The sequence below is a fragment of the Procambarus clarkii genome, chromosome 75 (assembly GCF_040958095.1).
Source record: "Procambarus clarkii isolate CNS0578487 chromosome 75, FALCON_Pclarkii_2.0, whole genome shotgun sequence".
Classification (NCBI taxonomy): Eukaryota; Metazoa; Arthropoda; class Malacostraca; order Decapoda; family Cambaridae; genus Procambarus; species Procambarus clarkii.
The window spans coordinates 22,983,819-22,999,480 of NC_091224.1; the positions used below are offsets into that span (position 1 = coordinate 22,983,819).

A 15,662-nucleotide genomic window follows, 5' to 3' on the forward strand; every position below is an offset into this window, starting at 1 on the left:
TAAAATTGGACAAACTGGTTACTGTGTGACCGAGGCAGCGTGTTTGTCATCTGGCGCCGCGCCGGGAGGAAAGGTGCCACCGGGGCCGCCCGCCCCTGCTCCTCCACCCTGCTCTCTCACAACAGTAAGTGGTGCAGGCTCCTTCACTACGCTCTACACTCTCCTCTGGGATGACTCTCCTCTCCGCGCCGGGACTTTATCTTGTGTTTTACCCGGGTCTTGAATGTGTAAATCTTTGGATATTGATTGTGACCCGGCGGGTCAGGCGACCACATCGGGGGCTTACACGCAGTTGCCACAACCTATTTTTTTCCCCCTGGCAAATAATTCATTGTAATACACGTTAAAGTCCTTTAGACTCTCTGAAGTCACGCGGGTGAAGGTTTAAAAGTAGCGTTTGTGGTGTATTGTCGTCGGTGGGAATGGTAAAGTCCGTAAAGAGAAAATAAAAATGTTTGTACTAGTGAGCACCAATCACTCAGGTTGTGCTTGATCCGGTGTGACTGTCGGCCATAACGGTGCCTCCGGTGGGGGTGGGTTGGGGGGATGCTCCCCGGAAATGTTAACGGTATTTATCAAACAAATCATTAAAGTTTTATATTATGGATGGAAAGCTTCATTCGCGAGCTTGCATAAATGTAAAGTTGCGAGTTCGCATCGCATAGCGCTGAATTAAGAACATCCCACGTTGGTTTTGCATGTTTAACTAAACTGGCGCAGAGATTATAATCCAGTCATTGCTGCCAAAATAACTCTGGGAATGCACCATCACACAATAGAAAGTTGCTCTTATTTCTTTTCCATTCCCGGAGTTGACAGTGGTTAAAAATGTTCTCCCATCGTGGGCTGGAAGCGACGATGTGTACAGCGTAGCGGGTGACAATATTTCCCTTGATTTGAAGCCAGTTGTCGTGGCCGGACGCCCGGAGCACAGACACCAAGGTGCGTAGTGGAGTGTAGAACAGAAAGAGAATAGGAGGAGGAGGAGGAGAGAGAGATATATTAATTTTTGCGCACCAATTTTGATGTGTGTGCGCACGTCGGGACTCGCCTGTCGCGCCTTTGTGACCGTCGACAGCAGCCACAGTGCCATCAGCCGGCCAGGTAAACAAACCCTATTTAACCTGTTTTTCAGGTGGTAGGACGCCTCTGGTGGGCAGGGTTGAAATGACGGGGGCTAGAGAGGCTGCCAGCCCGTGCCCCCAGCACAAGGTCGGGTAGGGTATGGAGCTCCTGGAGGGTATAGGGTATCGCGGGAGGGATTTTGCTCCCCCTGACCCGACTTCGACTTCGGCAGTGTGCGTGTGTCTCTGGCTTGGACGAGTCTGGTGGGGGTGAAACACGCTCTGTGGCTCTCCTACACAGCTCATGGCGAGTATTGCCTCTCTTCCTCTGGCCCTGGGGACCGCCACGAGGTCGGAGATGTGTGGGTGGTGTGGTGATGCTCGGTGGTGATGGGAGATGAGGCTGGTGTAACAGTCCTCCTGCTTACTCATATTCGGTTATCCTCACACCTCATGTCTCGCTCATCTAGCGTCCCTCATATCTTGTCCTCAGTAGCCATCACTTCAACATCTGGCCCATAACTTATAAACCAAAATGTAATCAGTGGTGTCAAATTACTCGCCATATACTTTTGCACTGTTTTGGGCCAAATGCATTTGGTTATGTTAATTGCATATCTATGTAAAAGACATGGCTTTCCAGGGGCCTGTACCCAAGTAGCACAGAGCTCTGTGGTTTTGTACATTATAGTTTAGTACTGCATAGACTTGTATCTACAATCATTTGGCCAGGTAGCATGTAAATTACAATAATTACAAACAGATTTTTTGCATTAATGTAAAACATTGGTTGTCTACCTGTTTGTCATTGTCGGTCTGATTATGGATCATATTTATTTTATTGTACCCAACACCAGTCTTCCATCTGTCATGCCTACACTTGCACCTCTTTGACACCTCTTAATCTCTGCTTTATAACCAGAATGGCTGGTAATTGGTTCTTATACTTGGTAATGATGCATCCAATTTGTTTATGCTTATCACCTCAGTGCAGTGACTAGTTAAATTCTCATAGCCACTTACACGTATGTAGCTTTTATATAAACAATTTTTTAACCGGTAGTAGTTTTAGACGTGATTCCAGTTTTTCCATTACAATGGTTCTGGAAATTCCCAAAAATAAAATGATTGGCTGTATTACTAATTCTGTGTTTGATGAGCAGAATGGTCAAAGTTGTTATTGAATTCGTGACTGAAAAAATGTAAATACAGGAACATAGTTGCCATCTGGATTTAGTTGTTTTTTTCTGTTTTAATGAATTAAATTTAAACCCCCCAACTGCAAAATAGACAGATCGTATTGTTGTATTTTTTTAAACCCAGCTCCAAAAACGGACAGTCTTGCATATTTTGAAACCCAGCCCTAAAATGGGTAGATAATAATAGACCAGGAAAAATTTGCAAATGCATGGAAATAGGCTACTTGTATTTAATATTACTGTAATGATTATATAGTGAGCACATACAGTACTTTATACAGTATGTGAAGTTAGTCGTAGTGTACCTATACAGGCCGATCACTGCACTCTTGTATTTATATTTTTCTAGTATTGGTTAGCAAGTGTGGTTGCAAAAATAAGTTTATATGATGATGATGGTATACTGCCAATGTTATTTTCTTTCGTGATAAGTTAACTCTTGAAGTGCAGTTACTGTTATATGTTAATCCAAAGGGTAATGCGGTTATCCTCAAGATGATTTTAGTTATCACCTGCTTTTAAACAAATGAACTAAATATGGTTATAATACAGGTACAGTATACAAGTGTAATAGTTGACCTAGACAGTCAAAAAAGTTATACTAATTTAATTTTAATATGCTATCTTTTTTTTTTGCTTATTATCGACAAGGTTATCGTGTACCAAACACCACAAAGTTATCGTCAGTTTATAATTTGGCGATTCCCAGCAGTGTTTTGATATATTTCTGGATGGCATTTCCAGACAGAAAAGAATTGGTTGATATAACACTTCTTTTTAAATGTATACCAGCAGCAAAATGACATGCATTATAGGTGTATAATGTATATTATATTATATGCATTGTAGGCCTGTATAAGGTACTCAGTCTCTGATTTTGTGCAAACAAGTAAGTTAAAAATATTGTGTAAACTAAAAGGAAATGGCAAACATATAAACCGTTTAGTGCAATCATAACTGCCTTTTCCCCAACATGGCTAGTCCACAAATCCGCAAAAGGGTCTCTGTAGTACAGTCGAGTTTGTTCTTAACGCACAATCGAGAATTCCGGGTTCAAATCCCAGGTGGAACAGAAATGGTTGGGCACATTTCCTTTAACCTTATGCCTCTGTTCATCTAACAGTGAGTAGGTACTCGGGAGTTAGTCAGCTTGTTGTGGAGTTGCATCCTGGGCGGGGTCAGTAATTCGGTCTGGGAGAGGGGGGGGGGAGACCTTGATATAAGCCTATTGTGTATGAATACACACACAGCTTCCTGTCCCTCGGCAAAATAAAATACTGTATTAATTATAAATTTGTCACTTTTTATTTTTGCATGCAAATGTATCATTTCATTTCAACAATTTATTAATTATTATTACTGGGAAAATCACTGTAGCAGAGCGGGGATTTAACCAGTGTCTTGGCGAATGTCAGACATGCTCTGCTCCAGTGATTTTCTCATTGATATATCATGCTATTATGATTTGCTTGTGGATTATTAATAATAATAATAATAATTGTCTTTGTGTGCACAGGCAGAAAGGAGAAAGGCACCGTCAATGATAGTTGTACATGAAGGATTAAAGAACTGTTCATGTGGTTTTCCTAGTTTGTGTGTTTGTGATGCAACTGATGTTCATGTTATTGATATATCATACAGTTAATACTTGTGTTAAGACATTTTTGCATCTCAGGTTCTCTATTTTTCCTACTTAATTACAGTACAGTAACTTTCTAAAATACATGAAAATTTTGTCTAATGTTGCAAGTGATGGTAATGATGTTTTTTGAAAGCCCTGTCATACTATCAAATCACACAGGCATTTCGACAAAGTTTTCTTTCAGATTTTTAAGACTACAGTACTGTATTTCGATAAGTGAAAGATGTGCTTTAGTGGGTTAGATTGCTTTTAAAACCCTTCTGTCAAACCATCTTGGTACAAAATTATCTGTATCATTCTGTAGAGATTCAAGGGACTGCTGGTTCCATATCTTAAATGGCCTGAAGAGGAATTAAAATGCCATTATTGTTGCTCCATAAATACTATTGCCTCTAGTGTGTGTGCCTGGTGTGTCATTTGAGGAGCTGTAAATGTGGGTGTTGCCAATGCAAGATATGCCAGTACAAGATAGTCTATCTTGTTTGTGTTGTTTGATTAGTTTTCCTGTTATTACTGGGCATATCAAATCTTATGGTATTTTGAATCTTATTTACAGTTTGACAGTTATGAGTTGGCTATGACAAATGAGAGATCGAGAACAGACAGGTGTATATTTTAAATGTAGAACACCTAAATAAATTTGATAGATACAATAGGGTATGATAATTTTGTGCACTATCATTTTCGGAAAGCACACACTAATGTATACGGGTTGCATGCAGCCGCATCGAACAGCCTGGCTGACCAGACCACCAACCAGGAGGCTTGGTCAGAGACCAGGCTGTGCGGATGTTGATCCTCGGAATTGACATATGGAATCGACAGAAATACCCACATTTTCCTGAGTTTTTCGAACTGGATTTCCAAACTCTAGTAATGTCTTGGCATTTATAGCTTCTTTGGGTAGGCAGTTCCATGAGTTTATAACTCTGTGTGAAAAAGCATCTCTTGTTTTCTGTCCTACTTTGTGGCTTGAGCTTGAAGCTGTTGCCGCTTTTGTGTGTTATGAAACCTTTAGAGAAATGCTCTGGATTATTATCCTCAAATTTGTTCTGTATTTTGTAAGTTCCTATAAGATCCTCCTACTCATGTCTAGTGTGCAGTGGTGGATAAGATTCAGGATAGAAGATCTTCATGATCAAGTACATACTGAGGGTTTAAATAGCATAGCACAAATTGTTTGTGGAATCAAACATTTCTTGGTAGAATGTGAGCCTTGTTAGCATTGTGGCATTCTCATACTCATACTCATTCTCATACTATTTGTGACAGTTGTTCCAATAATTTTTTTTTATGCATATGATCTTGTATATGACAATATATATATACAATAATTGTATTCAAATGCACCAATGAAATTTAATAATTATTTTTTAAGTTATTAATTATCAAGTAATAACATTTTAAAGATCTTCCCTAACTGCTGTCAATTTTGCAGGCTGCCGAGTGTGTGGGTGTGTGTACGTGAGGGTCACGTCGCCACCCTGGAGGCGGAGCCAGCAAGTCTCGGCTGGAAGGGCCCCCCAGGACCCCCCTCAGAGCCACACGGTCCCCCCTCTGTTGGTCCCACGGGGTTCCCTAACCCTGCCACACCAAATACCTTCTCTGGGCCGTCCACTCCAACATTTAATCCTCCTGGTCCCACGCTGAACCGACCCTCCCCGGGTCCTCCGACTGGTCCTCAAGGCCCTGCCTCAAATCCTAGCAGTTTTCCTACGGGCCCAGGTGGCCCACAACCCTTCAACACGCCTCCCAACAGTTTTTCGGGGCCGCCCACCTCAGGCCCCCCCTCCGTTCCTTTTCCTGGCTCCCCCGCACCTTCAAATGCCTCTACTCCAGGCCCGGGAGGCCACTCTCCCTTCCCTGGGGGACCTGGTGGGGGTCCCCCTGTTAGTATGGCAGCCTCCAACATGGCTGGACCAGGTCCATCACCTATGCCCTTTCCCTGTTCCTCTAACTACAGCAGTCCCACACCCACTGGACCCCACATGAACGGCCCTAACACCACCATGGGCATGTTGGGACAGCAACAACAGGCTCAGTTAATTAATGGGCCACCTGGTCATCCTGGACCATTCCCAGGTCCTGGAGGTCCAGGGCCTGGATTTACAGGCCCTGGAGGACCATTTGGCCCTGGTGGTCCACCATTTGGACCAGGGGGTCCACCTGGGGGCCCTCCCATGCATGGTCCTATGCACGGCCCCATGCACGGTCCTGGCCCTCACCCAATGATGGGTCAACTTGGCCCGATGGACCGGATAGATCAAGGGTAAGTCTATATTTGTTATCCTTAATATACAGTACTGTACAGTGGAACTTCGAGTGACGAGCGACTCCAGTTACAAGCATTTTGAGTAACGAGCAAGCCACTCGCAGAAAATATCTCTACTGACTAGCTTTCCCTCGATTAACAAGCGTTCCCGCTGGTTCTCGGACACTTCCGACAACAGTTTTGTTGTTGTTTCACAAGATGAGTTTTCCACATGATGAGCTCGGTGCTGGAACAGATTAAACTCGTTAATTGAGGTGCCACTGTACTGTAATGTAAATTTCTAGACCACATTGCTTAGTTCTGATAACTTTTAAGTAGCTATTCATGTGCTTGGGTGCATGTAAAGATATTTTACTTAATTTTAATTCTAATCAAAAGTTAATTGTATACTGGCATTTGAAAATTTCCTGCATTTGAATTTTACTCGTTGTATTGTGCATGGTAACTCACAGCTCATGAAATTAATGGTTTGGGAGCGTCAGATAAGGCACGGTTTGGCAGGCCATGGAAAGGCTTTCTGTTACAATTGGGCAGGCCATCTTAGTCCCAAACATGGTATAATAATTGAATGTCAATCAAATTTTCTTTACTACGGTAATTAAGTTGCCTTAAATTTGTCATCATTTTTCAGTGTTCCTTTACATGACATGAATCTCAGTTTTGCCAATTATTGGGCAATATATAGACACTTATCAGCTGTGGACATCATATTAGCCGCCCATTACAAACACCCTTGTGAGCTTAGAAAATACTGAATTGCCTCATTCTCTTAGGACAGGGATTATCAGGCAATTGTGAAATATTATTTCAGTGCAGATGATGACTTTACTAGCATGAAATGAAGATATTCAGATATTCCAATAGAAATTAGCACCAGGGAAAATCCAAATGATTTTGATTATTAATGGGATAAACAAAAGTTTAAAAATGGTCATTTGCAATCAAGGCATTGAGAATGTTAAAGGATTGCCTTAAAAAGTTTAAAGTAATGTTATTCCTTACATTGCTTCACTTCACGATGTGGTGCCAAGTCATTTTGAATGTGTCTAAAGCTTGCAGTCTTCTTCGGCTTCATTTCAAAGTTACATTATTTTCACTCTCGCCGATTGTTGAAGACCAACGTCCACCAGAGATGGTGGATATGGTGTATTGTATCTCTCTGGTGGATGACAAACATCCACCAGATATATAAAATACCTAAGGTTGTACGTATAGTGACCTCAGCTTTGTCAAGACGCCTTTGAGTTGGGGCATTTCCTTGGCAGTGATTGTTAAATTATTTTATATTTTTCTTCGGAGTAGGGTTTGTTTACACGTGGTTTGTTCACAACTTTTTGATGGGGTTATTGTATTTTGACATCATTAGTTGGGTGTTCATTTGCATCCCAGTTGTTAATATGATTGTAATAGGTACATATAGTTGTAATGAAGTTAAACAAGCCCCATGAAGATCCTCTGCTATTGTTTTATAATGGTTTACTATGATACTGATATTATCGTGTACTAGGGGCTGTGGTTATCATTAAATGAAGATTTGATCTTTCCTGAAAGTGTTTAGAGTCTGTGCCTGGATGACATTCCCACGCAGAATAATGGCAAAAGAGTGGGTTGCAAGATGCTATCTTTTAGTTATGCCACGAACGGATTTATGTGCAACTTTTAGAGGAAACGAGGCTTTAAATATTGCTGACATATTAGATCTTGAGTAAAATGTATTATTGTTATATGGTAATTTATGTAATTCAGTTACATGAACTGGTATGAGATTTTCTGAGGTAAAGTGAAACATTTGGGGAAAATATTTAATAAATAATAGTAGTTAACATAAAGATTAGTAACACTTATAAAGTGAATAAACGAGACATAATTGAACATGAAATAACTAAGTACAGTGGTACTGTACCTTGGTTTTCTAATTTAAAGCCGTTCCCAGAGACGGCTTGTAAACCGAAAATTCGCAAACTGAAACGCATTTCCCCATAAGAAAATGATGTAAATTGAATTGATCCGTTCCACACTCCCAAAAATATTAACTTCAAAATACATTTCATACATAATACATAGAAATATTTTGTACTATAGTATGTACTAATTATACCTTACATTTTATTGGACTCTTGTTGGTGTATGGAAGACAGTGAGGAAGGAGGAGAGATTTTAGTGTTTGGAAGGGTAGTCCCCTTCCAGTCATCAGGCAATGATGACTTCTGAGGTGTACTGTTTTGTTTGCATACTACTAGGACCTGGTTGTGGCTCACTACTTGTCTCTTAAGAACTTTTCCATAGAAACTTGTGTTTTCTCTATGGTCATCCTTGCATGTGTTTTCGTAGGTTGAACTTTACCACTGACTTTCTTGGGACTTATGGCATGGTATATAATAATTTCCTTTATGTTTAAAAACCAAAAAAGCTGGAAAAACTATGAAATTCTTTACAAAGAATTCAGGCGCGATCGTTACTAGGCGGGAGGCACTGGTAAACTGAAGCGCGGTCGCCCATGCCACCAGGAACCACTTGCTCGGTCGACCCATACGTATATCAACACTCAAAACGAGGCAAAGCTCGTGAACCGATTTGAATTTTACGAAGAAATTGAGCTCGTAACCCGAAAAATTCGTAAAGAGGGACATTTGGCAACAGATTCCACTGTACTGTACTGTAATAACTTTTAGAATAGAATGAAATTGTTTAAATCACAAACAAAATACATGGTATAAATTTAACCATAATGAACTTTTTGAAGCCAGCTCTTTTAATTTGACTTTGGAAAAACTGAGCTATTTATGATCCTTGACACATCATATATTAGCGGGTTATTCAAGATGTATTGGAGGACATTGGTCTTGAAAAAATAATAAGTATTAAATTAACAGTAAAAAAGGAAAATCTAAAAATATCAATACAGTACTAATTACTAATAGATTTAATTATGTAAATGTAATTTTTGTTTGTGATAGACCATTAGAATTATTGCATTTGTATTGTAAATTTTCACCAGGCGAGTGATTTAAACCTATTTTTCCCCTCTAACCCTGAGATAAGTTATATATATTGTTAATTATATAGTTGTTTGGTGTCCTTGCACTTGGAAGTTTTTTGATCAGTTCGGTGAGAGTATTGAATGTTGCAGCGTCGGTGCTCAAACCCCGATGGCTGAAGTAGTTGGGTACCTCTTGTTGACGCCATCCTTGTATCCCAACTCCTTTTCATATCTTTTACAAGTGCTGTTCACTGATACCCCTTCCCCCCCAGATCTGGATCATATCCTTCCATGTTCAATTTTGATGTGACTGAAATTAACATTCTATAAACTTAACTTTTTGGGCTATTTATCAACAAAGTTTCTAGCTTTTTAGTGTACTGTACAGTTAAACTAATTGAAAATGAACATTATAATTTTGTTTTAAATATGCTCAATGACTTTTTCAATACTCTAATTGTTTGTTAGTGTTGCATCCCTCTACAGAAATCATTAAAAATGAAATTGGAGTCGTATTAAAAAGTTGCCATTCATATTATCATACACTAGTTTTTCCCATACTCTTTGGTCAAACTTCATTGAGCAAAATTTTAATTTCATCTCATATGATGGACAACTTCCTGGAGAACCTGACATATTAAAGATATTTCACCACGTTACCAGTATTTCTCGGCATCCAGCCTCTTGAATCTTAATTTTGAAAGGTAGGGTCATGACCCCAAAATGATGTAAATGAACCATTGAACTACTACAATATTTCTTTAACTCTTGATTTTCTTTTAAATAATTTGAGAAATATGGCTTCATAATGATTTTCAGAATAACATTTCTGGCATTTCCCCTGATCTAAACTATGACCTTAACTGAATGTAAAAAAGCACAATATAAATTTTCTTTTCGTTTACAAAATATGATCTGGAGGAAATTACTTGACGTAATGACCCAGATTCAGTGTCCCAGTCCAGAATCCAGACTTTTCTAAGAGCGGCTCAAAGGTGGCTTTCTGTTGCTACACACCTGGATAGCTCCCCACACAACAAATTGCACCAGGCCCTTGCAGGTCATATAGAAACTACTGGGGATTAAAGACCTAAACTTGGTTCCCTCATTTAGGTGCAGAGAGCCAAGGATACTAGAACATTGAGAAAATAGCCAACAGGTAGATCGAGGCAAAATAGCAAAGTAAAAGTAAAAAAATAGAAGACGAGACACACAACTATTTCAACTGGTAGTTCCACTTCCCTTCCTAAGGCCATCCTTTGGAATCCATCCTGCAAGGAGCTATTTACTAATGTTTTGTTCAATTTTGAAGTATTTGCTTCATGTGTGCTTAAAGCCTCACTCATTGTGTTGACCAAAAATAACTGTTCATCTCAAGGTACACATGTTTAGGGTTTCTTCCCTAGGTACTCGCTGGTGTTGCTCTTTTCCTCCCTGGGTTGTCTTCCATGATGGGTTCAGGTGTCTGTTCCTGAAATGTCAGACTCTTGGGGAGGATGCCTTACCTTGAGTACTGCACAGGTCTGTGGCTCCTCTGCAAGGCTTAGTGGGTGGGGCATTCAAGGTTCTAACTTGTTTAGGCTTGGCACGGGTTTGCGTGATTATTTTATGGAGTGCCGCTTATGCCCTTTGCAGTTGCATTTGTCCTTTAGCTGCTTTCGATGACTGTGTCCAGTGCTTCTGCTTGATATTCATCTTCAGGATCTGGTATGCCCCTTGGCAGTCTTAAGTGTGGTTTGGGATGGACCGGCCCACCGAGCCTGCTTGTGCAAGGTGCGAGTTTGCAGGATGTACTTCATCCGGCTTGGTATATGCTGAAGATCATTTTTCTTACCTCTGCTGTGATGTCTTGGGGTTGATCTCTTGCACCCTGGGGCTTGCGACATGTCTTTGCAGGATGTCTTTCAGGCTAATTACCCCCCGTCCCTGGTGTTGATTTCGTTCCTCTTCCTGTCCTCTCTCGACACACCCCTTCATGTCTCCAATCCTCACCTGACCTGCTTAGCTCTACAATAGCTCTAGGTGTAAAGTTAACCTACAGTTACAGCCCCGCTCCTGTGCCAGGTAAGTCAACTACGGGCTCACCTTAGCCCGTGCTACTTAGAACTTTTTATTCCCCATTTGCTGAATCTTGAAGCAGTTATTCAGGTGGTTAGCAACAGGGAGCTACTGAGCTCTCAGAAAAGGGCATTTTATTACATTCGGTGCTAGTTTTTCTGACGCATTTGAAATTTGGAAGATTTGGTGGCTGAATTTGGTCTGTTGCTTGGAATGACACTATAAGGAGATCTGGATTTCGGAGTTGCCACTGTATAGCCATACTGACTTTCTCTTGATGAACACCTGACCTTATATCTAGGTGGCTTTTTTTTTTTTTTATCCATTGGCAGGATGCGAGTTGTTGGAGATAATACTGTATTTGTATTTTATATACTGTATGTGATTTTTTAAATGTGAATTTTTCTCAAATGCTCTCATTGTGATTGTTGGACATCTGATGCTTATATATGAGATAATTTAGATGTTTTGTTTACATGTGTAAATTTTTTGTGACTTTGTACTGATTATGTTTTACATGACCTATTTACAGAAGGTTAGTGAATGTGGTGTGTGGCGTTGTGTCCCTTGTAAGTACAGTACTCTCTTCCTTTGTTGTCCTGTGTTGTGCCTCTGTACGTCTGTGTTCATTCCTTATATGTAGCCTGGAACACTTTTTGGTTATGATGTCGTGTTATGTATGGTGAGGGCTTCTGGGTAATTGTCATATTGTGCTCTTGAAGACTTCTGGGTAATCACTGTACTGTATGTTGACTATTAAAACATTTGGGTGCATTAAAGAGAGATTTAAATCGGCTGGTGTTTGGCCTCCTAATTATTTAATTGCCAAAGGATTAAATTTGTGTTATTTAGCTAATTTTGAACTATCATAGTGAACCAGCCGGTGCATATAATTGCAGATAGTATTCTGATTTACAACTCTGCTTGGTTTAACAAAAGAATAAACTGCTGAAGGCTTATTTTAATTAGCCCATGTGAGGCAGCCTCTATTGGGCCATTCGAGGCATGAGCCAATAGCGGATGCTACGATCCCATGGATCTCTCAATTCCCATGTCAATTGTTACCCGGTAATTTTTCTTGTAAATTGGATCACTTTGGAAACTAGTACTCTATGACTATTCTTGTTCTGCATTTCAGCTGAAGCAGCTTCTGTTTAGTGCACCTGTTTTGTGAAATGTTCCTACAATTAAGCCTTCAAAGTTCATTGTAAAGTATTGATATTGTCATGGCAACAATGGTCATCACAAACCACCTCTGTCATATACTGTACGGCTTTTATTCTCATGTAATTATGGTTTTCTTTGTCAAGTTTTGTGACACTGGTTTCATATACAGTACTGTAATACAAACTACATTCTGTTTATTGGTTACCAAGTCAAAGTCAAGTCACATTTACATAGGTTAGAAAAGAGGAAAATAGGTTTATTTACTCCCTCCTTTTAGACAAGTTCCTGCAGGAGCTGCCAGACCAATCACTTTGTAACTGATATGTAGGCTTGTAGGTTGCTCCAAGCAACAACCTTTTAATAATTTAGTTTTAGTTAGTTACGACAAGTTTGGCCCTAGGCAATATTTGGGCAGTAAAAACTCGTGAGAACCCACTCGAGGTATATTCTAGCTGGAAGACAAGTATCTTTGTCTATCGATTTTGTCTTGTCCCAGCTATCAGTGGGGTAGGTGGCTTGGTTAAGAGCATACCTCGATCCTCCATGGGGTAAGCAATTACTATCATACATATTATTGAAAGTTACTGGAAGGTTTCTTTCAAATTCCAAGACTCTGATATGTAAAAAAACTGCTAAAAACCCACAGACTAATTACCTGCTATCACCAGATAGTGCTAATGTACACTAAGGCCAAGGGGGGAGAAAAAAAAAGGGAGGCACATATATACAGTATCTATATACATTAGAGGTCTACCATGTATATACATATGCATACTTTACAATGTTTTAGTACTATTATACACTTTAGTATAACTAATACATATATAGATATCTAATATATATATATATACATACTGTATGTGTATTTAATGATATACAAATTTATCATGTGGCAGCCCATGGTGCCTGCATCTGTCATCATGAAACTTCTGTCAACAAAACACATTTCCCTGAGCCATACACTTATTATTTTGAGCTTGGATGTCTTAGACGATTGATCATATGTATAATAGGAGCAATATAAATATGTATAAATGGTTCCATATGAGGCTGCTCCTATTTATATCCATATACTGTACTATATGACCTCACTTATCTGAATTACAGTACATATATGGGAAGGACCCGTTCGCTGGATAAGCCAGACATGTGGATAAGCAGAATTTTTAGCAGGGAAGTCCAAAAGTGAACATTTATTTTTTTTAGAAAATTACCTGTGAACAGGTAATTTTTTGTACCACAAGCAACATACAGTAACTTGAATTTACACACACACACACACATGGAGGAATCCCCATGGAAGGGAACAAATGTGGGAAGCAAAGTTAGTTATAGACAAGAATTTTCTAACACATGTGAAGGAAGACACAAGGAAAAGGGGAGATGCACCGAGTGTATTAAACCTGATTTTCGCCCAGAACGTAGAAGACATCGAGAATTTGGAACATGGAACTCTAGGGGCCAGTGACCATTGTGTCCTAATCTTTGACTACATGATGGAATTCAAACTTGTGACCAAGGGATAAGAGGTCTGGGAAAGGAGAGTTGACTACAGGAAAGGGGACTGCAGGAGGATATGGGACTATCTGGGAGGAGGAAATTAGAGGAAAAAGTCAGATATGATGGACCTAGTCATACGGAAATGCCAGGAGGCTGAAGAGATTTATACCAATAGTAAAGGAAAAAAAAGTAAGAGGGAATATAATAACCCATGGTTTAATACAGTGTCAGGAAGCAAAATTGAGCAGTAGGTGGGAGTGGAGGAAGTACAGAACACAAAGGACAGAGGACAACAGGATCAGATGCAACAGAGCTAGGAACGATTACATTAACATAAGAGCAGCATTAGAAAGAAATTATGAGAACGATATTGCGATCAAAGTGAAAAAGCAACCTAAATTACTACACAGCCATATAAGAAGAAAAATGTCAGTGAACGACCAAGAACGGCTAAGGAAAACGGGGCATATACAGAAAGTGACATGGAAATCTGCGAGGCACTGAATGTCAGTTTCCATGGAGTGTTCACAACAGAGTCTGAGCAGCTCACATTGTTAGAAGAGATTACCCTAGATGAAAGACTATCAGATATAGAGGTGACAGCAGAGGAGGTAATGAAACATTTGACAACACTGGATGCAATTAAAGCAGTTGGACAAGACAAAGTATCACCGTGGATACTAAGAGGCAGCGCAGGCCGTCAGCGTGCCTCTGGCAAGGATCTTTAATGAATCACTTATGTTGGGAGAATTGCCCAATTGCTGGAAGAGGGCAGGTGTTGTACTGATACTCAAGGAAGGTGATAGGGAGGAGGCACTTAACTATAGACCTGAATCAAGTATGATCCTGTGGTCCCGGGTTCGATCCTGGGCGCCGGCAAGAAACAATGGGCAGAGTTTCTTTCACCCTGATGCTCCTGTTACCTAGCAGTAAATAGGTACCTGGGAGTTAGTCAGCTGTCACGGGCTGCTTCCTGGGGGTGGAGGCCTGGTCGAGGACCGGGCCGCAGGGACACTAAAGCCCCGAAATCATCTCAAGATAACCTCAAGATAAGGAGGCATTTAGGCCGCTTTACACTGCCTATATGAGGCCAGTCTTCAAGCATGCCGCCTCGTCATGGAGTCCCCATCTGAAAAAGCGCACAAGGAAATTGGAAAAGGTTCAGAAGTTTGCAACGAGACTCGTCCCAGCATTACGAGGGATGGGGTATGAAGAGCACCTGAAGGAACTGAGCCTTAAAACTCTAGAAAAGAGACGGGAGTGGGGGATATGATAATATAAATATGATATATAAAATACTCAGGGGACATTGACTGAATGGACATAGATGAAATGTTCTCACAGAATAGTAAAAACGAGGGGACATGGGTGGAAGCTGGAAACTCGGATAAGTCAGAGATGTTAGGAAGTTTTCTCTTAGTGTGAGAGTAGTGGGAAAATGGAATGCACTTGAGCAGGTTGTGGAAACAAATTCTATTCATAATTTTAAAACTAGGTATGATAGGGAAATATGACCGGAGTCATTGCTGTAAACAACCGATGACTCAAAAGGCAAGACCCAAGAGTCAGTGCTCGATCCTGCAGACACAAATAGGCGAGTACACACATGCACGGTAATTAAAAAATACAACAGTTCTGTAATTAAAACAAATTTCAGCTTATCTTGTTTGAGTTCGTCGTCGTCTTGATTGATGCTGGGTACAGTACTGTGCAGTAAAATATATCAAATAAATACAGTAATTGTTCAACATTTTCATTACCAAACTTAACACAACACTAA

The 15,662-nt window shown here is 40.2% G+C and overlaps 1 protein-coding gene across 12 annotated transcripts in view; it reads left to right on the plus strand.

Annotated features, from left to right (window-relative positions):
- Positions 1-607: 607 nt before the first annotated feature.
- The window catches only part of Chi (LIM domain-binding protein 2 Chi), a 202,763-nt gene continuing 187,708 nt past the window's right edge, over positions 608-15,662 (plus strand). For 4 of the 12 annotated variants that reach the window (XM_069313317.1, XM_069313320.1, XM_069313321.1 and 1 more), the window contains exons 1-2: positions 949-1,104; positions 5,344-6,174. In XM_069313317.1, coding sequence (XP_069169418.1) covers positions 5,801-6,174 — 374 coding nt within the window. In that variant the 5' untranslated portion in view covers positions 949-1,104; positions 5,344-5,800. Of the gene's footprint in view, positions 1,105-5,343; positions 6,175-15,662 lie in introns of those variants that run through there. The other 8 variants (XM_069313315.1, XM_069313314.1, XM_045764382.2 and 5 more) reach the window with 5 other exon arrangements.